At 34.1% G+C, this 26,314-nt stretch overlaps 2 protein-coding genes across 3 annotated transcripts in view; both read left to right on the top strand.

Moving 5' to 3' along the window:
- The window catches only part of LOC130630299 (uncharacterized), an 86,584-nt gene extending 76,334 nt beyond the window's left edge, over positions 1-10,250 (top strand). Inside the window, exon 2 of the mRNA XM_057443747.1 lies at positions 8,572-10,250. Within this exon, the coding sequence (XP_057299730.1) occupies positions 9,458-10,087 (630 nt within the window). The 5' untranslated portion in view covers positions 8,572-9,457 and the 3' untranslated portion in view covers positions 10,088-10,250. The remainder of the gene's footprint in view (positions 1-8,571) is intronic.
- On the top strand, positions 3,724-26,257 carry LOC130630294 (hemicentin-1-like). Of its 2 annotated transcripts, XM_057443741.1 has the most exons (12): positions 3,724-3,826; positions 3,952-4,224; positions 11,290-11,562; positions 11,836-12,087; positions 12,288-12,551; positions 12,641-12,913; positions 13,550-13,837; positions 14,236-14,344; positions 14,486-14,664; positions 14,741-14,866; positions 24,239-24,340; positions 25,666-26,257. In XM_057443741.1, the coding sequence occupies exons 1-12, from the start codon at positions 3,778-3,780 to the stop codon at positions 25,884-25,886; spliced, it is 2,409 nt and encodes an 802-aa protein (XP_057299724.1). In that variant the 5' UTR covers positions 3,724-3,777; the 3' UTR covers positions 25,887-26,257. The 2 variants fall into 2 exon arrangements, with proteins under 2 accessions (XP_057299724.1, XP_057299725.1); XM_057443742.1 differs by lacking the exon at positions 24,239-24,340.
- Positions 26,258-26,314: the final 57 nt, after the last annotated feature.

Raw genomic sequence — 26,314 nt, 5'->3', positions numbered from 1 at the left:
TTTTTTTTTTATGTCTTTAACTTTCTATGCTATCAGTAGGGCTCTGAGCGTTTACTCTTTGTTATAAGGATGGATATAATGTACATTTAGAAAATAATTCTTGTATCTGCTAAAGAAACGTCCCTGGAGTAAAAATACGCATGAAATAATTACGAGGCTGATACAACACTTTTAGAAAGAAAGTTGTTATTCTAAAAATGCATTTCAGCGTCACTCTTGGTTATTAACGAATCACTACTTGGAAATTTTAATTCTTCAGGAGCCAGCAGTTTACCACCACCTTAATATCGATTGGTTCTCGTACTTCTCCGTCATAAAAAGTCAGTTGTCAAAAAAACAACAACGAAAACTGAAAGTCAAGAATAATATCAAGAACTCCCACGAAAAAATAAATAAGAAAATACAAAGTGGAATCCGTTGACTTCGTCACCCAGTTAAATATAGTTGAGTATAAGGCAGATTTATTGGTTTGAAAAGTCAAAATCATTTTCATAACAATGGTTCGGAATGATTAACTTTTTTATGTTTCCTAAAAAACTTAAATATTTAAAAGAAAGTTACTCCATTCAGACTTATTATAGGATAATTGAGGTATTTTGCTTTAGTTTTAGACAGGTAGTACCGATTATAGCTTGTCTTTTTATTAGTATTATTTGAAACCAGCAAGCTAGCTAGCTAGCTAGCTTAAGCTAATATATTTAATATTTTTGCTTGGATTTATAGTAATACTTGAATAGTCTTTTTGACCTTATTTCTCAAGTTAAAAAAACTAATCATTTTTATCATGCTTGATGACTACAGTAATTTTTTTGTTATGAGACTGGAAATAGTTGTATCGAGCAATAGGTGGCTGCTAGCTAGCTACACATTTTCCGTTTTATTTGCATCCTGTAGATCTTTTTGAATGTTTACATTTTCCGTGGTAAGCCCTTCTTGCTCTAAGAACTGTGTGGCAGGCAGAAAGATGGAGAAATTTGCTAAAGAAAGGTCTTTTTCAGCCCATTTCTTTCTACCAAAACATTTTTGAGGCTTCAAACTATTATCGAGTGTAGATGGATGACTTCTGATTGACATATATTCATACAAAGTCGTAGTTATACCTTCACGCAACAAAACAGCCTAAGAAGGACCTCATTTCAAATATCAACCTGTCTATTTCAAGCTTTATTTTCAGATAAAGGCATTGGCATGTAGTTTAGATTTATATTATAAAAGCCACAATACAAAAGTTCTAAACTATAATTTGACTTTCTTCACCAGGTCAGCATTTTTTGGCTGTCGATTTTTCTGACTTTTTCTGCACATGCTTAGAATCCTGAAAAACGTAAATATTGAAACTCATCTATTCTAACTATTAGTTTAGTTGGGACTTCATTTAAGCATTTAACAGAATCAGATTCTTCCGACCAAGGTAGTAGCATCACTCAAAAGATATTCACGTGGTCTGAATGTCACGTGGTACAACTTTCACTGAAGGGAAAACGTTTCAAGATCACACTCACAGAAGAAGCTTCATTAAAGAAGAATTAAATTATATACAGCTAAACTAGCAAAAACCCTCCCAAAACTACACAATATGACAGGTTTAAAGTTAAAAAAACAAAGATTTTACGAAATATTCAACCCCTATTTATTTATGAAGAGGTGACTACATGACAGTGTGTTTTACCTTAAATCATATGACCAGCCTGAAAAATACAGTCTGATTTTCTCCCCTTTTTTTTCTGAAACTTAATTTTACAATTTTTACAGCCTTTGCTCTTATTTCAATGAACAAGACATGCCAACTAGTTATATAGCTACATGATTTTTTGTTATGTATAATTTGGAAATCCAGGTGTTACAATATGCTAACTATAATTTTTATTATATATTTAATAATATCATATTTTTCCTAAGCAGGTCATCTTTCAAGAATTAATTATGCTGTATGCAAACTTGCATATATACCCTGTTAAATGAGATGGCTTAATGATCGTCTCAAAATGTTTGTATGTTTTTTTTTTGTATAATTATACGAACGCTACAAAGTACTTCATTTTGTTAAACGAATGTCATACGAAGTGCTTTGTTTAAAAATAAAAAATATAAACGAAGTTTATACGAACTTTTATAATACATGATACAAACTTAAACGAAGTTTTTTTTATCATAAAAAATGAAATGATACAAACTTTGAACAAAGTAAATTGCTATACGATCTTGAAACGAACTTCAAAAGTACCGGTGTTATTGCGCATAATTAAATCACACATATGGAGTAGTGTGATATGTTGGTTTACCCTTTTGTCGTGGCGACGGCGGTCTTCAGGAAAAGTTCAACACACTGGATTCAAGACATTGTTATTGTTCATTTCACTGGATAAAAATGCTCTCTACTATTTTCTCGCATAAACGGAAAGCTCATGTTGTGCTTTCTTGGTATAAAGTTAGTAAAGAAGACCTTTATCTTTAGCTGCTTTTATTGAAGCATGGTGCAAACTGTTGTTGCTGAATTTTTTCAAGCAAAAATAAAGTGTAGTAAACATAATTTAAAAACCAACAATTTTAGGATGATTTGAAAGGACGCTATGTTTTAAAGTGTTTTTATGTTACAATATGTAACATTTCTTTCTGTTTGTAGAGTTCCTCATAGCTAGCCAGAGTTTAGAGACTTTATACAGGGAATATTTTTTTTCTTCTTTTTATGAAACAGAACGAACAAGAAAACAAACAGACAAACCAATTTTTATTATGTGTATTTCGCCATGTATTAAGGAATCGTAGCTAAGAATTTGCGTGTTGTATAATTTATTGTGTTTTTTCTGGACAATGTTGTATAAACATATAAAGTTCTAACTTTCAAAATTATAAAGTTTGTATAGTTCCTTATTTTTTTTTTTTTAACATGTGCTCTCACAAAAGCAAAACTCATATTTGGTTTTGCTTTCTTTCTGCATATTCTTTTGAAATAAGGAAATAAGGAAAAACGTTTTTGAAAAAAAGCTTTTGTCCAAAGTGATCAGAATTTTGAAGCATAAAGAAAGTTTGACGACCTCCTATGCAGAACACTTTTAAAATTCTTATTCTTAACACTTCAAAGGCTGGGTTTATTCTTGGCTAGTTTTTTTACCTCTTTTGACACACCATCTTCTAACTTTATCCCGCCCTGCTCAAATACTAAATTTACGAATATGCAAGTGATGCAACTGGAATTGTAGGTTATTATTTTTTTAATAATATCTGGAACGGTATTATATCAACATATTCTTTGCAGGAATGCGTAGATTGAAATGTTTGTTCTTTATGTGTGATTTCAAACCAAACGCTTGCTTTATACGATGCCGTGGAGACGATCGCTAAAGACCTTAGATAATAAGATTGATTAAAATAAACAAAGTTTGTATAACAAAACGAACTTTATAATTGTTGAAAATATTTCAATATAAAGACTATCGATAATAGTCCATTTATAGCTAATAAACGAACTTCGTATAAGCAATTTTTATACAAATTTCATTGAAATAATATGAACTGCATACAAACTTTATTTTAAATGATACAAACCTTATACGAACTTGTAATTTTGATAATACGAAAAGGTTTGTATTACAAATAAAATGATACAAAAGATTTAATAAATGATACAAAGTTTTTTGTATGAATTAAACGAACTATGTACAAACATTTTGAGACGATACCTTAGTGCATCTCAAAATCTTTGATCACTAGAAAACACATGATTTATGTAATATTGTGTATTTTTAGAAGTAAAAAATTCATTAATAACGTGATGAAATGATTTGGTTTTCGATATTTGTTGTAGTTCATCTCTCATTTGTACAAGGTTTGTTTATATTCCTATATAACTAGCTATATTGATATTTTGTTGCTGCTTCATAAAGAATTACTTGTTGTAAATAGACTATATACATTACTCTCAGCATAATTGTAATAACTTTTTTGATCTAGGAGTAATACCGAATCCTACAGTTGAAATTACAGAAGGCACTGCAACAGTGAATGCAGGCTCTAATTTACAACTCAACTGTAGCATTGAAACAGACATTACTGCTGTCACATATAAATGGTTTAAAGATAATAATCAAGTCCCTGATGAAATTTCGCAGACATTAAATATCACTAATATTACAAAAGAAGAAGCTGGTGTATATTCTTGTACAGCAAAAAATGGATCCGGTTCTGAAATGTCATCATCAAAAAATCAGAGCATAGTTGTTAATTGTAAGTTTTATATTCTTGTATTGCAAGACAGAGAACAACTTATAGTTTGTACTTTATAACATATATTCCAATGCTGTTCTCTGGCATTTTAGTCAGGGCATTTAAATTCAAAATGCCGGTACACGTCTTTTTGTGTACCTCGTAGTTTGAAAATGTGCATGAGCATTAACCTCATATTTTCGTACATTTCAAAATCTTGTTGAATGACGTACACATTACGCTATTTGTGCACCTCACTGTCTGGATATCTGTTGTATTAATTTTTGTTTGTCATAATATGAATAAGAATATATAGGAATTTAATTCTGATTAAAGAATCACCACTCGGTGAATGTTCTCATTAGTAACACACATGCCACATTTTATTCCTGTCCCAATAAAAATAGACAAGATAAAACCATGTTGTAATGGCAATCAGCAATGTAACACTGTATTTCTAGCGTTTTCATTGCAGGGCCCTTAGTCCGGCACTTGCCCCTTGGTTTCATGTTGTTGAGTACAGTCCCTTTTGGAAAACAAATTACGCACATTTTGATGGAAGTATATATCTGGTTTATCAACAATGAGAAAACAAGAGAAGTAAGGGTCATGAACGAATAGAAATCTGATTTGACCATTGAACTTAAAAGTACCGTATCTCCCGGTATATAACCCACGGGTTATAAATTGATTTTTACTACTTCCACCGTTGGTGCGGGTTATAATGTGGTGCAGGTTATGTGATAAGTTTTATATTTTCTCTCATTTATTGTGAAATTTAAAGTTTATACATTTAATAAAGAAAATAGTACCAACGGGATAAAATGCATACATTAATAACTGTATGCGCGATCCTATATCTACGTAATCTTACTTCAACTACGTGATTTAATTTTTTTCACACAGTGAAATTGCTTTAACTTTCTATTGCTTGCCAGTGCTAATATTACGAGCTCTCTCTGAAACACAATTCTGGAGATCATTTTTCTTTTGGGTTGAATGTAATTCCAATCTATTTATATCTTTGCAATCACATTGAGCACATTGAAATGATTTGCTTCTGGTAATAGAGCAATATTGCAGGTATCATTTTTAGGTTTAATTGACACGTATTTCACAACCTAGTGCCCAGGACTTAATTATTAATTCCTGTTAAAAATATTGAAAAATGTTAAAATTGAAGTATAGATAATAATTTTCTTTTTTATCTTCGCTACCTTCGAGAAACAGGTCACCACTAAAAATATCAAATATAAAATACAATTAATTAAACACACGCAATTATCTCCTCCTTATTGCCGCCATTCATTTTATCATGCACACTGTGATTGCTGCGATATAAAAAAATAACAAAATTCTATAAACATTAGACAAGAACGTTACAGACAATCCGTGATAATTATTATGTTTATTTTTATGCCAAAAAAACTTAAATATACATATAAGAAACAGAGATTTTACTTTAGGTTTATAACCTGATAGAATGGTTTTTTGTTTGTTTGTTTAATTGCAGGGAGCAAGAGTTATTATTGGCTGAAACCAATGTCTACAAATAAAAAGAAAACAGCGTTGTCTGATTTAGTACTGTCGGCATTAGCAGAAGATCGACTTGTCAAATTTATTTTAATTCATTATTATTTCTGCAATCGGAGACAAGGAAGTTAAAACTGAGACAGTCGCTAGTTCAGACACTCGGTTCTCGTGTTTGGGGTTCACAAGTTTAAACGTCCCCCACTTGTCTCCAGCATGAAAAAAACAGAAAAGACGCACATGTTTATAAAATGATTAGGCTAAGTAAAATTACCCAATTTTTTTTCCTAGCACGACGCAGGTTATGCAAAGAGGTGCGGGTAAGTAAAACACATTGATTGAAATTTTATGCGGGTTATACGAATGTGCAGGCTATCTGATAACAACCAGTTTATAACTCCCTAAAAAAGCTGAGCTGCGGGTTATACGATATGCAGGTTATATACCGGAAAATACGGTAGCATAAAATTGACAGCGTCATTTTTTATGTGCATGGTTTTTGTGCACATGCATGTACCTAATTTTTTAAGTCCTGTTATAGCTATATAAATTTTGTTCTGATTTAAAGGATGGTTTATTTCATTGGCATTCGTTAGTCTAAATTCTTTGTATTAACATTATAATAAAGATATAAATTCACACATTATAATAAAGATATAAATTCACAAAAAGTTATAAACTGACCGTATACGTTAAAGACAACATAAATTTAAAAACATATAAAAACAAATAACAGAATATATGTACGAACAAGAAGCCAACACTACTTGAAATGTCGCACTTATGATTACAACCTTTACGCCCACACAATTGCTGTAGAAACATATACTAGATAAACGCAAATGTGAAAGAGACTATTGTTTTTTTTTTGTTTTGTGAATTGCTGGAGCATCTTTGTACTCATGAAATTCACGATTGTAAATTACTTGCCATTCAAGGTTCTAAATGTCAAAACGGACTTCTAGGCTACAACTTGCCTGAATTGTGCTAGTTATTAAGTGTTCACTTGCCGTTATTTTAAACGTTACTCATACATCAAAATTATTCAATTGTGTAAGAAAAGAATAGTTATCAGACGGTGCAGAGTGCAATATGATTTTTATTGTTAGAGTTCTTCTATTTGCACTCTTTATTTTCATCAGGCAAGTGAAAATAAAAGAACGAAAAAAAGCGATATTGTATGAAGAAACCAAATGAAAATTATAGTGTATCATTACCTTTAATATTTAAATTTGAGATATTGGTCGAGCATAGTTTCATGAAGAAGTGTGGTCTATGGAGATAAAGAAAAAAAGTTTGATTTTACTAGTGAGAAAAAAAATCGATTTTTTTTCTTAAAAAATGATTCTAAGAAATGGAAAAGAACCTTTCGAACAGTGGTGAAATAAACAAAACAACAAGCAACTGCAAATTCCAAAACCTTTTAAATAATCATAAAAAACGTTTTGTTATTTTTGTAATAATTTACTGATGCCTGCACACTTTTTTTCTGGTGGAGCAGGAGAGAGAATTGGATTCTTTTGAGTTGTTTCTTTGTTTATAAACAGTGTGGGTGAAGGGTCTTGGGTAAAGGGTCTCTTTAAGAGACAAGAGAGGAGTTGAACGTCCTCCACCATACCTTTATGTAAATGGGCGATTGTAGAAGTCCCATGAAATGCCACAGTGATGGTGTCACTTTAAAAAAACACCTGGTCCAGTGTGTGAACGGTTGGCGCTAGGAAGGGCATCTAGTTGTAAAACAATGCCAAAATTCTTTATTAATGGCTGTAAGAACAGTTGATCAGACAAACTGCTTAAACAGGGCTGAAACTCTAAGGAGTGAAGGTGTTGCACACGGTGGGACAGATCTCAGGTGTGAGCATCGTCAGACCGTTACCCAGCTATCACATCACAAGGTAGATAACACTAGGTTAAGGACGGCTAGTGTAGAAATGTTGGTACTCTGAGAGGTAGAGCAGGTGAAGTAGTTGAAATGTTAGAACGTAGATCTGTTAATATGTGTTGTGTTCTGGAAGTCAGGTGGAGAGGAGCTTCAGTGAGATTTGTGGAAGGTAGGAGGGCAAGGTAAGCTTTTTTGGATTGGTAATAGTGATGGATATGGAGGAGTTGGTAATATTCGTTGCAGAAAAGTGGGTAGAAAAAGTAATAGATGTTATGCGTGTTCATAATTGTCATGTGATAAAGTTTTTGATAGGTAGTAGGATTGTCACTTTTCTGTCAGTTTATGCTCCACAGTGTGGACTCAGTGAGGAAGATGAAAATAAGTTTTATTATCAAAGTTTGGAGACACTGAACTTGTCATGGTGGGCGGCAACTTTAATGGTGGTCAGTGTGATAGACATAGACAGACCTGATGGTGGAATAATGAGGTTAACAAGTGTATAAATGAAAACAGGAAACTTTGGAAAGAGTGGAAGTCAGGTGGTAGTAAAAATATTTACTTAGAAGCTAAGCATCGTGCTCGTACAGCAGTGTATAAGGCAAAATCAGAAGCAGAGAGAAACAGATTTGCAGATGTGTTAAGAAGGGAAGACCAGCGCAATGAGGCATTCAAGATAGCAAAGCAAATGAAGAAGACTAATCAAAATGTTGTAGGTGAGAACTGTATACGTAATGATGAAGGTGTTTTGGCTAGCGCAGAGGAGGACAAAAGGGTAGCTTGAAGGAATTATTATCAGAGGTTGCTTAACACTGAGTTTGATTGGGATGAGGATAATTTGTCTGATGATGATGTTGTAGAAGGACCAGCTATGCAGATCGAGACAGAATGGGTAGTGGAGGTTATTAGGAAATCTTAACTCTTGCTAATCAGATTATAAAGGATGGTGCTATTCTGAGTGAGTGGCAGTTGAGTGTAATAGTGAATTGTTTCAAGGGCAAGGGTGATGCATTAGAAAGAGGTAACTATAGAGGTTTGAAGTTGGTTGATCAAGTAATGAAAGTTATTGAAAGAGTGATTGATAAGTTACTTAGAAAAAGAATTGATAAAGATAAGATGCGATTTGGTTTTGTTCCAGGGCGTGGCACTACAGATGCAATATTTTTACTCAGACAGCTTCAGGAAAAGTATTTAGCAAAGAGAAAGAATCTCTATTTTGCCTTTGTAGATTGAGAGAAAGCTTTTGATAGAGTGCCACATAAAGTTATTTAGTGGGCTATGAGAAAATTAAGTGTGGATGAGTGGCTAGTTACGATTGTACAGTCTATGTACAGCAATGCTAGAAGTCGTGTCAGGATTGCCGATTCACTTAGTGATGAATTTAGTGTAAATGTTGGTGTACATCAGGGTTCTGTACTTAGTCCTTGTTGTTTTTTCTAGTCTTAAGCGCTGTCGATGGAGTTCAGAACAGGTTGTCCATTGTATGTAGATGATTTGGTTCTCATAGCTGAATTGATGGAAGAATTAGTTAAAAAAGTTTGAGAAGTAGAAGAATCCTTTCTTCCACTTCTCCAGCTTTTTCAACTAAGAAACTTTTTCAACTAGAAAAGAAAGGGCTAAAGGTAAACACAGCAAAGTCTAAAGTCATGATTAGTAGCATTGCAGCCAAGTGTGACCTTGTAGTTGGAAAGTCACCTTGTGGAGTTTGCAATTTTTTGTCAGACCTGCAAGCATTGAGTACATAAGAAGTGCAGTAGAATTGGTGGAAGGTTAAGAGCTGATATTCAGTTTGTATGCAAGCGTTGCAAAGGTGAGATTATAGAGAATGAAGTATTTCCAGCTTCAATGATGTACAACAGTGGCTCGCTAGAGATAGTTGAGAACTTCTGTTACTTAGGTGATATGTTGGGCAGTGAAGGGGGTGTTGAAAGAAGTGTTACTTGCAGGATAGTTTATGCTTGGAAAAAGTTCAGAGAGTTACTTCCTTTGTTGACTAGCAGAGTCCTGTCAATTGAGGTAAAAGGTAGGTTGTATGAGGCCTGTGTAAGAAGTGTTATGTTGTGTGGTAGTGAGACATGGGCAGTGAAGCAGGAAGATCTTGACCGTTTAGAAAGGAATGATATGAGAATGGTTAGGGGGATGTGTAACGCCAGTCTGAGAGACAGAAAGAGTTCAGATGAGCTAAGAAGCAGGCTAAGTCTCCGTAGAATTAAAGATGTTATCCAGATAAAAAGATTGAATTGGCTGGGGCACTTGGAAAGAATGGAGGAGGATAATTGGGTAAGAGAGTGTAGAGACTTGATAGTTCATGGGGCAAAACCCAGAGGCAGATCAAGAAAAACTTGGGAGGAGGTTATAAGGACAGACTTGATACAGAGGAAGTTGAGTTTAGATCTAACACAGTCTAGTTTAGATTGGAAGAGGGTCATTAATATAAACCGTCCAACCCATGCTAGCATGGAAAACGGACTTTAAGCGGAGAATGAATGATGATGATGATGTGGTTGTTGAGATTAACATTGAGAGCTTCAGGAACTTCTTTTTGGTTACTGCTTTTCTAAGTTCTCAATATATACAACTGGAAAGATACTGCTGCTGTTGTTTGTCAAGTCCACTCGTTGTTATAACCATTTTTGAACTTTGTGTTGTTTCATTTTTTTACGAAAGTGTTACATGCTAAATGGTTGGTGAATTTTTTCGTTCCTCATAGATGTGAGTGTTCAATTATATTTCTCATTAAGGAATTTATCCTGTTTTTACCCACCAGTGTAGCTTTAAATCAACCTCTTCCTGAGGGTTTTAATTACAGAAAGGTAAAATGGTCCACGTGTTCAGAGCTTGTTTGGTTGTTTGTTAATGTTTGGAAAAGACTTACTGGCATCTTAGATCTGCTATGACAAATATATGTGATATAATTCTACTCCAACCTCTGCTTGTTAAGGTGAAATCCGTGATTTTAATTTGGTGGTGCTCTTGTCTTCTTAATCCAAATGGTTGCGTATTGTCTACCATAACGTTTTTATAGCCATCAGGGTGTTCAGACATGCTGACCACAATCACTCAGATTGTTTTCTTCCTCCTGTGTTGCGCCCCATTCTACTTTCACACAACATTTCGGCTCTGGCTTCTAAAACAGCATGCGATGAGTTGAACTTTCTTGATATAAAATTGAAGAATGATAGCCCTTCTTTCACAAACCTGTCTATAGCAGCCTATATCATTGCCAAGGAAGATAATTGGTATTCAGCATCATTATGCTTTTTACCTCGGCAAAGAAATGTGACAGACTTCACCCAACTCTTTGGTGGTATCATTTTAATATCTTTGTCTCTGCCTCTTGCAGTTAACAAAGATTCTTTAACAATTACTACTTAGCTTTTGTTATAGTGAATGCTGTTAAGGTTCACCTTGATCACTGTAAGTTTTTGCTGCAGTGGTTTTCAGACAGCACAAAAATATAAGTACTAACCTATCGCTAGTTTTTTCTAACAAACAAGTCTCTGGGTAAAAAATACATAAGGCGTATAATGGTGGACCCCGAAGGAGAAAAATTATTAAGTAAATATAAATGTTTTAAGTTTTGCCATTTCAAATGACAAAATGACAAAACCCTTGCAGTAAGAGGTATTAAGCTGCAGAACACCAGGATAGTGAAACATTCAACATTATTTACTTAGACTTGGAAAATGCAGTATTGACTATTTCACCAACATCGACAACTCTTAATGAAGGTGACAGTATCACTTTTAATTGTACTGTTGTTACAAACTTGAATCCAGTTTCTTATTCATTCCAAAAAGATGGTAATGTTATAACAACAGATGGTAATAACGACTTCATTATATCAAAAGCGATGAAATCAGATTCTGCATTATATAAGTGCAATGTATCAGCATCAACAACACCTCCTCTTCCAGTCACGAGTAATGCTGTATCACTAACAGTGAATGGTAAGTTAATTCTTAAAAAATCCTACATTTAAAACGTCAAGGATATGCAATAATTTGTTAATCAGAAGTTATGTTTTTGACTGACCCAGGGTTCAACTGGCTAAAAACGTTTCAAAGAAAGAAGAAAACACAAAGAAAAACTTAAAACTTATCACAGATTGGGATTTTTTTGTTGACTGATGTTGGCTACCATTAGTTTTTGTTCAAAGCTTTGTAAAGTTTACACAGCACCCTTGTTACTTTCTTCCAATTGAGTTTTCACTTTCTTTTTAGAATTGTTTCGAACTCCCACACTAGCTGCATCACCAAATAATTTAAATTCTGGTGAAACATTTACATTAACATGTACTACATCCTCACCAAGAAATATTGTGTACAAATTTCAAAAAGATACTGTTGACTTTACACAATTTCAGTCATCAGCTGTATACAACATAACTACTCAAACTTCGGACAGTGGTTCTTACAGATGTATTGCACAAGTTAATAAGGTAGAGAAAGTGTCGTCACAAGTTACTGTTGAAGGTTTGTGGTTATTTAAAGCATCTGTAAAGATATCTCTACTTTTATGTTTCTATGATTATTTAAAACTATTGGAAAAGGTTTACACAAAAAAAAAATGTTTCCTTAAATTAAAGTTGTTTTGTTAATTTGGAGAAAATCAGTAGCAAGTTTAGAATAGCAAAGTATTAATTTCTTTTATTTAATAATCAATGTCTATCTAGTGACATTAAAAGTTTCCATCACAATCACACCAACAGTTGAAGGACAAAACATGAATATCACATGTAATGTGAAAGGTGGAGAAGAAGCACAATCTTTTAGTTGGAAGAAAAACAGAGTTTCAGTTACTGAAACATCTGAAACACTTGTGGTACAGAATGTGCAACGTTCTATGATTGGGATTAATTATAGCTGTATTGCTACATCACAAGCTTCCACACAAAGTAACGAAGCTTTTGCGACTTTGTCAAATGCCAATATATATTGTAAGCTTTTACCTTGTAATTGTTACAATGAAGAAAAACTTGAAAATTGAGATCATTTTTTAAAAACTTTTCAATTTTTATTTTTATAGATAACGCCTCTGAATTAATATTCGCACCTTCTAATAAAAATGAAGGTAAAGTTGGTGAAAAATTCTCAATGACATGCTACGCAAGTGACTATGGAAACCCTCAAGCAACTTTAGCTTGGTATAGAAATGGTATTGCAACTTCTACTGAACAAGGAGGTAAACCTGTTTCATATGACATCGATCCTGTAACAAGAGACAGCACTGGTGATTACATATGTAAAGCCAAAAACACAGCTGGTGAAGTTGAGAAGACATTTACTTTTACAAGCATAGGTAAGTTAAATCCAATTGTTTTTACTTAAAAGCCAAGGTCATACTGGCAATTAGTTAAATTTAGTTAAATATGGGTTATATCCTTATGTCATAGCTAATCCGAATGATTTTTGTAACTAATTACAGAAGGTACACTCATATTTTAGATTATACTTAAAATTAGTACTTAAATTGATTAGATTGCCTAAACATGTACTAAACATACACCGGTTAATTTATGATGTAGACATAAAACTATTGTTTATCTTTAAGTAATTAGGAGTTTGGTTAATAATAATAAATTGGAGATGTTGTTAATAATTTTTTTAAAGTATAATTTATACTGTCAGACTTGCTTTAGACTTTTCCTTCTGAACATTTTATAGTCTTTTCCTGCTGTATGTCAATGGGGAAAAACATGTGTACTAAAAGTCAAAAGGACGTTACCATGTTCTTTTGACTCTGTGCCAATGCTCTAATAGATAGCGGAAGGTTTTGTAAAAAGTTAAACATGGGACACTGAAATACTTAAGAGAATTGATAAACTGATCATAAATTTTTGTTTAAAATTTGTAGTCAGAATTTAAGGTTAAACATGTCAGAAAATCTTCAATGTCATTTCCTTTTTTCTCAAATTTATACTTTTAATTTGTTTAGAAAAGCCAGATTCTCCAACTTTAAATATTTCTTCAAAAACGCCAACGTCGATTACAGTTTTAATAACACCACCTGCATACACAGGATATAAACCAATCACATATTACATGTTAGAATACAAAGGAGATGGAAATAATATCTCAAAAAATATAACAGACCTAACAAACCTGATGTATACTATACCAGCGTTGAAACCAGCAGTAGATTATCAACTAAGGGTACAAGCTGTAAATGTTATTGGAGCAGGAGAGTTCAGTGAAATTGTAATAGCAACAACAGGAGATGCTTGTAAGCTATGTTATATATATTTGTGTATTACTTGTGAGTAGGTTAGGTTTAGCAAGCTAGCTAACATACACCGGAATATAATCAAAATCTACATATTTCATTTTTTGTCATACCTTCACCCCTCCTTATAACTTTGCTAACAATTTGTTGATACATTCTTCACACTTAAATTAGCTCATAGCTAATTTCGTTTTCATGTTATTCTGCATTTTCACATGCGTATTTCGCAGAATGAAACCGTATATGGAAATAGGTCTATGGATGTCATTTGTTTGCCAAAACCATAAGTTTAGTTGACGGTCTGTCATTTATTATCCTGCATATACACAATGGTGCTGTTGAGTTGTTCTTGTAAAAAAATTACTCTATCTGTGAGTAACTTATTCTTTTTCTTGTAGCACCACCACCTCTTGATAAAGATTTGCCTGATCCACCTGCTGATAGAATTGAGGAGACTAGCTTTGCGATAAACATTTTAAAATTCAAGGAGACCAATGGTAAAATTGCGTAAGTACCAATCACCATTCGTTTAGATTGATTACATGATGGTGGTTTTCAAAGCATGCTTGGTTTATTGTTAGTTATTTATTTTTTCTTGATTCGCTTTCAAAAGAAGTGTGCTAAAAGTTTGTTTTTTTGTTTATTTAGTCATTATGACGTAATTGCAGTAAAACGAACTAATTCTTTATACTCTAAAAATCCTCAAGATATAAAGAACAACGAAATTAAAACTTTTGTTGTTGGACGTCTTTACAAGGTGGTAGACAACCAGTTGTTCACTGTTGGAGGAGGACAGACAAGCAAGCGAAAAAGACGAACACTTGGCAGTAAGTTAAAATCAACCATAATATGAAGAGAGAGGAAATGTAAACTCTTTAAAACTTCATATGTTTTCATTTTTAGTTCCCAACAATGGTGAATTAGAAAAAGACACAACATATGTTGTTTTTGTTCGTGCGTACGTTAATGAAAATTTATATCAATCGACCAAATGGTATACACCAGTTAAAACTGCTGAAAGTAAAACAGGTATAACTGGTTATATTTGTAAATTATACAATACATAGACGGTGGATAAATGGGAATTATCTGTCTCTCTCTATATATACGTATATATGTATATAGTGTTGACTAAAGTTCATTTAAACCTCCAATCTTAGTATTTGATCGGCGTTTAAAGCTTTTCTTTGTCTAGGTAGCGCCTAGAGAGAATCATGCTTTAGGCTCTACTTTAAAAAATGTCCTATATTGTTTAAATTTTCGGGGACGTGAAATGCAAAAGGTAAGCTTTTGCATGTTTTTTACTGTTTTCTACAAAAGATAACTACACCTAATGCGGGAAGAATAATGGTTACAGAAATAATTTTGATTTTGTAATTCTATGACGTAACATTTTCGGTTCCTAACGATGTTCGTTGTGAAGTTAAGGATATCAGTCCATGTGTTCTTAAGCTTTGGTGTAGCAATGCAGTTGAAAACGAACTCAGTACATTTATAATAATGAAAAAAAAAATACATTATGATTACTTGTTTATCAAAAGTACATTATCCAATACAAGCAGCAATTTAAGGTTTACGCAATGGATTCATTTCCTTTCTGATATTAGCAATTAACTTACTAAGCTTACGAAATATTTTCAGGATTCGCGTTCGTATTTGCTCATGTCATTATACTAAAGGTGTAAAGGAACCTTGCTCGACTTCAATAATGAATGGATTACACACTTGTTTCTTTTTCTCTCGTTCGTAATCTTTGCTTAGTATTAAGTTTCTGCAACGTCCAGCTGGTGGGGTTTATTCACTCTAATGTCAAAGAATAAGTTCTTTCCAGAATCTCCACAACACCTTGCCGTAAACTCAAGGCGTGCTTCGTCGCATTTGCCTTTTAAATTTTAAGTTAAATGACTTGGGAATTTATGTCAGCTCGTATTAACAATAACGTCGTCAAAATATCTTGAAGGTGTAAAATTTCAAGGGTTTTAAAATTCACGATACCAAAATTTTTACATTTCGCGGTAATTAATCTTGTGATTTTTGCCTTGAGAAATTTTCGCGGTTATTTAGTGTTGCGAATTTCGGTTTTCCACATTTTTTTAGGGTATTTAATTTCGCGAATTTTAGATTTCCACATATTTTTTAGGTAGTTAATTCTTCATTTATTTTAAAATGGGCTACAAAACGGAGGCGAGAGAACAAGAAGAAGACAAATACTTGAAGGCTCAACATGACTTTGTTAATTTTTTTTCCAGTCAAACAAACCAAATGCCCTTTTCGGTGGTGTTATTGTTAACATCATAAATATAAATAAATTATATCACTGTAGAAACACTCCTTTAATAACTAACTTTTATAAAAGAATGTAATGTAGGCGCATGTGTAAAAATCCGATAACATCCGACAGTATCCGGCCGACGGCATCATGTTGATAAATAAATTCGTACATGACAAATCCCTATTATTCAAACTGTCCCAGCTTCTATCCATTTTTAAAAAAAAATTATTGAAAAACAAAAATTGGATAATGATAAAAGAAAATGAGTTGGTTTAGAAATGCAATTGCACAACTTTTATCAGCACCAGTAGCAGCAATTCGTGATTCTCTTGCCGATCGACTGCAGAGCTTGCGAGATACTGTTACTGATTACTACAAAACGCAAGAGATGTGTTACAGGGTGGTTGATGAACTTCCCCACGCTCTCCAGTATGTTCCAGATCAATTCAAGACTCAGGACATGTGTAATAAAGCAGTTGAAAAGGGTCCTTGGATGATCAAGTATGTTCCCAATCATCTAAAAACACAGGAAATGTACATTCTTTTCACATCTTCCTAACAATAAATTAGAACAGAAAAAACAACAGTATTGGAGTAACTTGTTATATTGGTAGGGTACATCGCATGACATATTTTATAAAACATATTTCATATTCATCACAGATCTTTGCACTTGACATCGACCGACTTGTGACCAGCAACTGGATTAAAAACTTTCTCGGTATCCACGGTCAAATGTGGATTGCATTTTTGTGCGTATTTTCCAAGAAAAAAAACCGTGAAGCTGGTCACTTTACAGTTGTCGATGTCCGTCTGTTCTTCTTCACGCCAACATTTTCTTGATTATTTGCGCCGGTGCGGTACATAAAACGAAAATTGCATCAATTAATATTAATGGCAGTTAAAGTTTGCGATGCTTTCCACGCGACCAAAGACCGAGGCTTGGCCGAGGATACAACACGTGCATTTATACTATTCTCATGCGCATGCGCATAACCCGAAAAATCGGGTTACATTGTAGTGCAGAATCCGAAAAGAAACTTCGTTCCCGACTTATCGCAGAACGTCGGAAACAGCGCTTAAGGCAGTTGAAGATGAGCCTCATATGATCGCGCACATTCCGGATCGATTTAAGACACAAGAAATGTGTAACAAGACCATACAGGGAAAGCTCTATATGCTCAAGTATGTTCCAGATCGATTTAAGATGCAGGTAATGTGCAACGCTGCAGTTGAGAGATATCTCTATATGCTCAAGGATGTTCCAGTACATCTAAAAGCCTATGAGATGTATGATAGAGACGTTGAGGACGACCCATCTATGATCGAGTATGTTCCGGACTGGTTTGTTACTCAGGATATGTGTAGAAGGGTTGGGTGTGAGTCTGAATTGCTCGATGTCTATTGACAGCGGAAAGCACTGAATATTCAAATTAAAAATGAATTGATCCTATTGACATGGCATCCTGATAGGGTAATAGATTAGTGCTTTTTAGAGGATAAAAAAATGATCTTGAAAAGTTATGGAAAAAATAATATATAATAAATGAGTACCAAACAGAAATCATCGTTCGAAATATTTCAAGATTACAAGCACTGGTATCTCTATCTCATTGAGGGCCATGGACCTCATGGTACAAAATGAAAGATATAGGTAGTTGATTGAAGTACTAAATGGTAGGGTTCGTTATTTGGAAGAGAAGAGGATTGCAGAATTAAAAGGTTGGGGTTCGTGATTCAGAAGAGTAATGAAAATATACGGGATTTTATATTTCTTTGTGAAACACAAGATAAAACTGAGTGAAAAATTTATTGATAAAATACTTTTTTATAAATAAAATAGCATGTTGAAATTTGAAGACAGAATTATTATATCAAAAGAATTTTACACTAATGTGACACTATATAATATCGAAGATGTGAATATTAATAACAGAGTACTGAGTGATTCAATTCCAGCAAACAAAGGCAAAGACGAAAGACTTGTCATTGGCTATTATGACCAAGATGGCAAGCTATAACCGTTACTGATAAAACCCCTAAAAATATCTACTCCCAGGGCGTCTCTCAATACAGTGAGAATTCCGCGTTCACCATGCCGTTTGATCTTGGTGACTTCCCTGAGTGGTTGAAAGAATACGAGAAGATCTTGAAAAAAGTAGAGTTTTTGGGAAACATTATTTCAGCATTATAAGTGTGAAGAAAGATCGATATACAAATCCAAAATTGAAAAAGCGGGAAGGTAAAATTAAAACTAATTTCCATAAGAAAAAGATACCCGAGGAATCCTGTGAATGTACGGCCATCATTAAAAAAGGGAGCATCCATAAACAAAGGTCCAACTATTACGTACAGACTTAATTGGAAGAGTGTAAATATAACTCGGTTGAAAGGCATGGCGCTTGCTACCTTAGTGAGGATGATCTCGAGCATAGCGCGGAGCACGACGAGTTTAGTAAGTGATAGCTTATATAGTTGATAACAACTATATGATTAAATGAATGCACACGCACTTCGAAAGGAGGCTAAATTAATGAAAATTCCTCGTTATTCTACAATGAAGCAATCTGCAAAATCAAATACAAGGACATTTCAACGCAAACGGATGGTCCCTTTTTTAAACCCTGTGTTGAAATCGCATATGAGAAAAATCTTCAAAAATCTTTACAGCAACTTATTGAAAAATCAGGATGTATGGCACGTGATGGAGATCTACTAATCGATGCAAAGACAGGCGTTGTAAGTTGCGACATCAGCTAGCAACGCGATGTAGTTTTATAGGAATATTTAATAGAAGCAGAGCAACATGCAAGTAACAAGGCTGTACCAGTCACGACCGGAATAGGCCTCATCATCGCTTTTATCTGGTTAAATCACTCTATCGTAATCAATCTTTTTATTTTTCAATTGTTTCAGACTCTTCCTCAAGGCTTGAAGTTCGAGATTGAACCCTCTTCTTTCAGTAAAAACTTCGCCACCAAGGGAAGTCTCCGATAGAAGGCTCGTCGTTTCCAGGACATTCTCTAGCTGTGGTGTCAGTTCTATCTTTTCAGCAGCAGCATCCTCGATCGCCTTATCTATTTTATTCGAAAGTTGTCGAACTACTTCCCTTTAATTGGGCGTAGTAGTATAGTTCGTAAACCCTAAGTCCTTCACCAGGCTTACTTTTAGGTTCTTCTTTATTTCTTTGACTGATCTGAATCTTCCTCTATCGTTGTATAACATGCGGGTTATATTTATATTCTTAAAAATAAGTCGATCCCCCTCCTCTCGAAAGTCATCATAATATCTAGCATTTGGCTTCCTTAATGTATTCTCGAAAGAAAGTCGATCTTCGACAGTTTGACCCGTCCCATCTGTTCTAGTCCCAACTCGTTCCCCTGTCTTTCTTCATGCGTCGAGCTGGTGCCAGGCTGGGCAAGGTCCTCGGGTCTACTAAACCTAACATCCGTATCGTCTGAAATATTTGGTGTAAAATCGTCTACTTCATATGTTGGATTATCCATTTTATTTTATAGAAAAACAACTAATAATAAAGTAGTAATGTGTAATATGTATTTGGAAAAACACTTAACCCATACGCAGAAATTAGAACGATGCAGGCGATGAAGGGGGAAATGAGGAACGTACGTGTAACTCCTACACCGGATACAATCGATCAAAATCAAAGATTATATATTGACATACCAAATCTGGATAAAAACGATATAATATTTCCTTAAAGGGGTTACAGAACAGCCGTTGGTTTTCGACTTTAGTGACTTACACGAAAGTCGAGCTGATGGCGGCGAATAACAAAAATGGTTTATTTTTCTGGCATGTATGTAATTTACAGACTCGAACATATAGATGTATCTAGAATTTTAATCTTCTCCAGCCTTGGTCATGTTTTCATCCAGAATGAGTCTTGCTGAAATATTTCTTTGTAATACACTTTTCGAAAAAAAATAATGAACCAGCGAGCACAGTGTGCTGGTCTGCTAATTGCGCAAAACGCGTTTACCGGATTTTTAATATGTACGCGGGATATACGGAATGTGAGCATTTTCACCGGTTAGTAGCCCCTTCAAAGTCTTGGACTTCTGTTTGATCATGAAATAACAGGGACAAACACAAAGCATACCATGGGTTCTAATATTGGTAATAGTCTAGTGTAGAACTTGAAAATCACGCCGACCGGCAACAGGATCCAAGTTATCGACGATTAAAGTATATATGCTGTATACAAGGACCTATAATTACCGAAATTCGATCGTGAATACACCTTGATTCAAGAAGTTATCAATCCAAATGATGGTGCTATCAGGGCGCTGCAGGTTAAGGCGAGCGATCATGCGGGGACTGACGAAAAAAAAGGCGATTGTCGCAGCCTACGGTAATACCTTCCGTATCCCTCTTGGTAAAATGTTTGAAGTGACAAGAGACCTACCCTTCTACCAAACTGGCATGTGCGACAAATAACAATTCGTTCTTCATTTTGCGTCTTACGATTCTTTGATCAAAGGTGCAGGTACAGGGTTTTACCACCTAGTTCATCTATCATCAATCCGACAAATTTTTTGTTCTTTCCAATTGAATGCGGTCTATCACCTTCCTTGCTGTACCTGTTCGTATCGAAATTTTTCCCAACATAGTCCGCAATATCCTTGTAGAAATCCTCTGTGGTATATGAAGCTGTTAGTATCCATGTAGCAGAGTTGGAGCTTGCTAGCATATTTTGGCTGCATATAGTCATAATGAAATTCATGCATGACTTAGAATTCATGCATGACTTAGATATGTCTAGAATTGCTTGACCAACATACTCTGGCCTTAGCATTTTAATCTCCGTCTTACCCAATTCTACACCGATGAGATTCTTGCAGAAATGACTTGCACGACTTTAAAATTAGACTTTACTACAAGCTTTACATATTTTACCTGGTTGGTAACTAATTTGAAATTAGAATGATTTCTAACATTCTCCATCATTTTACCAAATACGGACAGGTTCATATGCTTGAAAAAGTTCTTCTCAAAATCATTTGCAGCACCAGCCCTCCACCTCGTGTTATTATCGATATACCTCTTAAGCTAAGGACTCTGTTTTAATTCGCTTATTCCTCAGGTTTGGTAAAAGCTTTTCGACCTTGACAATCGTCATGCACTCGGGTAAAAATTGAAGCTCGTTATGCTTAGTCTATATCAACCTCGAGCAGGTATCCATGCTTATACTTTTTAACTAACTTTGCGATCCTTGAAAAAATCTACATCACTAACCCATTTAAAGCCGTATGTTAGTAAATCCTTACACATAGCCCATTCATAAAGATTGTTAGCATCAAGGTACATGATATACGAAGATTCCTCATCTGGATTGTACAGATCACCTATATATTTATTGTTACCTTTAGCATTGCGACGAACCGCTTGTGTTATACCACCTCGAATACCTTTTTCAAACATGAGTAGCATGTCATGATCTGTAAGGAGCTCTAAGTTTTTTTCGGTGTATTTGAGTGCTGCCTTCCAAGCTAATCCATGAGCAGTGTAAAAATGCGCAGGATCTAGCTCGTAGTTCTTGAGACACACAACTCGGAAACTTTCAAAGACGTCTGCTAGGAGTAGCACATTTGTAGCTAGATAGATATCATGATAATCACCTAGCATAACTTGATCACTCTCTAGTGTGATGCAATTCCATACTTTTTTAACATATTTATAGTCTTTGAGCGAGATATTCTTCATATTGAGCTTGCTATAAAATGCTTCCTTTGGAGATAGTTCTAATTCTTGAAATCGTTCCCATCCATCCATGTATGCATACAGGTACACGCCCTTTCGAAGCATCATCCGAAACATATCATCCTTATTGAAGAATCGTGCCATGGAAGGTAAATTTAATTTTAGGTCTTCTTCCCTCAGCTGCTTTGGGGTCTCTAACTTACAATTTTTACACAAAAATCTAGCGATATAGTCATCTGATATACTCTCAAATTCTAAACACTCTTGTGTACAATTTTTACACTTCATCACACTAGAGCTCGTTCCACTAAGGTTTCATGATAGTTTATCTAGACTCGATGGCATAAATCGGAGGCTGTCGATAAATCTGAGCTCTATTTTCTTGATTACCTGATCTTCATTCGAGTTGGTAACACCTGCTAACGCCACCTTAACGTTGACGTTAAAGCTGAAATACTTCTCAGGATTTTCAGCTATACAGCCAATATCTTCCATATTGTATTTCTCTTTTAGTTCTCTAATAAAAAGATGAGCATCGTACTCACTCAGGTCGTGGAAAATGATTGGGATGTGTTTTGGAATCTTATACGCTAGGTTGCAGTTGTTATGGGCTGCACCTTGGTAAATACCCGTGTAGTGACAGTGATCTCGAACCTTGCGATTATGCTCAGGATCGTTGCAAGGTTTCATGCGAATGTGCCATTGCCTCGTTGTAATCTCTCTTTAGCGCATCTGTGAGGTCAGTCATCGGCTGCTGTGGGAATGTATCATACAATCTCTTCACCTCGTCTTCCAGATGGTCCACGAATCGCTTAACACAATCTTTGCCACGGTAAACCGTTAGTGGATTCGGTACATCTCCGTAAGCAAATTTGCTAAACATGCACCAACCTGATGGCGCTTGCTTGTTCAGCTTTCTGGTCTTGCTCTCTCTACGATCTTTTATCCGGATAAGTAGACTTTCAAAGTCTGCATAAATCGCAAATGGCACCTTAAACTGCCTCTGACCATCCTGGTATTTCAATCATTTTTCACTCTCCTTTGGTATCATAATCTTAACTGCTTCGTGATCTTTACAATAATTATACTGCTTGTCTCTCGATTCAATTGTCTTGAATCCTGCCAGACAGATATGTATTTCCTTGTGATTCTTAGAGACCAACCTACAAAACAATTTTGATAGGCTATTGATCCATGTATAGTGCATCTTCTTACCGTCTTTGATGAGCAGCAGGTTCACCTGTTTACTACGCGTGATGTTATGGTCAGATCGTTGCACGACATTAATGTTCTTTTTCGTTACGTACAGCACGTTTACCGCAATGTCATGATTGGTTTTTCTCAAACTTACAAATATTTTTGATAGTTGTTGGGAATTCTATGCACTGTCAGTTGTAGCGATCTTCGAACTCTCTAAGTTTGTATATTCGTCCGCTATGTGCGGTAATTTCTTGATGATGTAATGCTGCGATGACGGCCCCCTTTAAACATTCATCATCTTCATTTTTAGGGTTGATCATCGCCTTTTTATCGAAAATCCATTTATGCAGTTCTATTTATCAATCGATGGTATATTCACTCTCTGGCATGGCTGGGTTCTTTACTTGTTTTGTAATATATGAAAACATAACATCCAATGTGTCATGTCATCTATATAACTACGCTAAAAAATTTCGATCGCTTCACTGTTAAATGGTTTGTCTTCCCATTCTAGGATCTCGTCTTCTTTACCCTTTTCAAATAGATCATGGTTACCCTCGAGATAGTCTTCCTCAGCCTCCTCTTCAACTTCGTCGCGAAGCGTAGGTTCTCTTACAATACTACAGTGATATATTTATGATGTTAACAATGATAATGAGGTTGTTCCAAGTTAGTATTAAAGGAGTGTTTTTATAGTCTTATATTTATGATGTTAACATATCATTGATATGCATGGATAGTCGATAGTATTTGACATTGCGAACAGTGGTGATTGTCATTGGTATACACATATGGCTTGATTGTGGAGATTCATTGATTTAATGATTCGCGTAATTTTCCCAGAAGGAACCTTTGTTAATCTCTGCGCGTGTTTAATTTCTTGAATTTTCGCTAAGTCGCGAAAAAACGCTAAATTAAATACCCGAAAAAATTGTACATTTAGGGTATATCCCAATAAATCTTTCTTCTCTCAATCGAGAGGAGTTTTCCAAGGATCGCTAGTTTAATATAATAATACGTCTGAGTCTGTCAGTAATAGATAAACTTTTCTTTAAGAGTCAATAATATGATTCCAATTAAGTGCAGAGTATTATAACTGATGACACAAACTTTTATGAAGAGTGACATTTTTAATTCGGAAACATATTTTTATATCCTTAATATTCAGATCTCCTTAATAACATAGTGCATTTTTTTACTTTTAGATGATTGTCAACCAGTAAAAATTATCATTGTTTCGGTTCTCGTAACATTAGTTATCACATTGGTTATAATTACTATCGTGTTGGCAATTTTAAAACAGAAAGGTTAGATAAAATCGAATTTGTTCTATCTGCATAGATGTCCTGCTATGTTGGATTTAATATTTCGCGAATTCTAAAACAGCAAATTTTACAGAAAATATTCCTAAATTGATCCATTTTGTGTTGATTTAAGGATAAAAAATAATGTTTTACATTAGGGCTCTTCTGTATCAATTAAATTGGTTATTTCAATGTCCACTTTCGCACGGAATAAAACAAGAATAGAAATTTCATTTGATTGTATATTCTGCAATTTACACTTTTGTTGTTGTATTTATGTATACACATTCGACGGTTACAATTTTGAGGATCGAAATATATGTCGTTGGCAAACCTTTATATAACTGACTAGTGACAATAAAAATAATGTTAAAAAACTCTTCTCGGCTTTATTCTTGAAAGTGTAAAACTTATATAAAAGGCCTGATACACTTGTACAATATCACCGCATTATACCTTATATCAAAATAATTTCTTAAAATATGTTTAAAATATATTTAAAATATGGTTATATTTTCTTATAATATAGCTATAATATGTATAATTTCAACACCTGGCATGTGCGTCATAACATCATAATTTTTTGCATGGCTATAATATTTGAATAAAATCAAACGAGTTTGATTTTAATAATATTGTTGGTGATCTGGTTTCGAATGCCTTTTGTATGCGTGACAGTAGATCTATTATCTGCAACATTGTTATGGCAACGATGTTATGAAATTGAATTAAATTATAACAATATTTTAACAAATCATAAGTATATCGTAGAAATAATATAACTGTATTATAGAATATATTTAATGATATTATACAATTGTATCCTGGTCTTTAAGATTATTAAGTTTTACGCATGCGCTTTATATGTTGACGGGTTCTTATTTTTGTATAGTTTACGCATGTTCTTAGTATTTTTGAGCTCTTGTTGTTTTTTAGTTTTTATGCAGTCCTCTAGTAAGACGTGTTTATTTATGAATTACCTGGTGGTTTTATTTTTTGTTGTTCAATAACTTAATCAGAGAAAATGAAATTTTTTACATGGTTAAAGCGAGCCGGATTGTGGTTTAGTGGTAATCATTTAATAATGGCTGATCGTAGTAGTGAATTAACACGTTCAAAGAGGAAGAGAAATTATAACTGTACTATAGAATATATTTAATGATATTATACAAGTGTATCTTGGCCTTAAGAGTTAGTTATAAATTCTTCAGCAAAGCTGCTTTTATTATTTAACAAATCAGTTCATTATTTGATATCCTTTATACTTTTCCTATTTCCATGTAAATTTAGATAACGAACAATTTTAGGTAATTTTTTTTCTAATTCAGGTTTGATCATTGTGAACAAGAAACGTAATGAAAAACCACAAAACGTTGAAACTGATGATTATGAAGTAGCTGAAACAACTCACTATGCAGATCTTAATATTCAAGATAGCAAACCAAGTTTTTACACTGACTTGAAAACCATAAAAGATGGTTCAAACGATTATGCAGAAATTGAATTAAACGAAACGCCGAAAAACATCTATGCTAATGTTAAAAAATAAACATATTTGTTTTCTTCATATTAATAACTGTTCTCTGTCGGGCTTGAAATCCATAACAATCAGACAAAATGCGAAAAGAATAAAAAAGTAATCCGCAGCTTAAATTTATATAGTGTTTAATCTTGCACAGCCTAAAAAATGCAGAAATATATCCAAAACTTAGCGGTGTAAGCAAATGAGCCAATCAGAAGGCTGCGATATATATTCTGTTTAATCAATGTTGACAGTGAGGTTGTTTTGGATATATGTAGTTGGATGATATGATGGATTTCTTTATTTTTATTCTTGCATTTTTTTTTTCTTAATTTTTTGCACTTTGAATTGTAATATTTCTAAGTTTTAAAGAAATAAAATTAGAAACCATTTTACAACCAACTTTTGCTTTTTTTCCAAGTTAACTTGCAACTTAGTTGATGGGTAGCTATCGC

The sequence above is a fragment of the Hydractinia symbiolongicarpus genome, chromosome 2 (assembly GCF_029227915.1).
Source record: "Hydractinia symbiolongicarpus strain clone_291-10 chromosome 2, HSymV2.1, whole genome shotgun sequence".
Lineage (NCBI taxonomy): Eukaryota > Metazoa > Cnidaria > Hydrozoa > Anthoathecata > Hydractiniidae > Hydractinia > Hydractinia symbiolongicarpus.
This window is presented reverse-complemented; position numbering and strand designations above follow the sequence as displayed.

What these genes read in the sequence shown, in the direction of transcription:
- LOC130630294 (XM_057443741.1), top strand. Translation starts at nt 3,778, where the DNA reads ATGATTTGGTTTTCGATATTTGTTGTAGTTCATCTCTCATTTGTACAA. An exon ending in GTCACAAGTTACTGTTGAAG is followed by an intron (nt 12,088 to 12,287) that starts GTTTGTGGTTAT and finishes ATGTCTATCTAG; the next exon opens with TGACATTAAAAGTTTCCATC. An exon ending in ATTTACTTTTACAAGCATAG is followed by an intron (nt 12,914 to 13,549) that starts GTAAGTTAAATC and finishes TAATTTGTTTAG; the next exon opens with AAAAGCCAGATTCTCCAACT.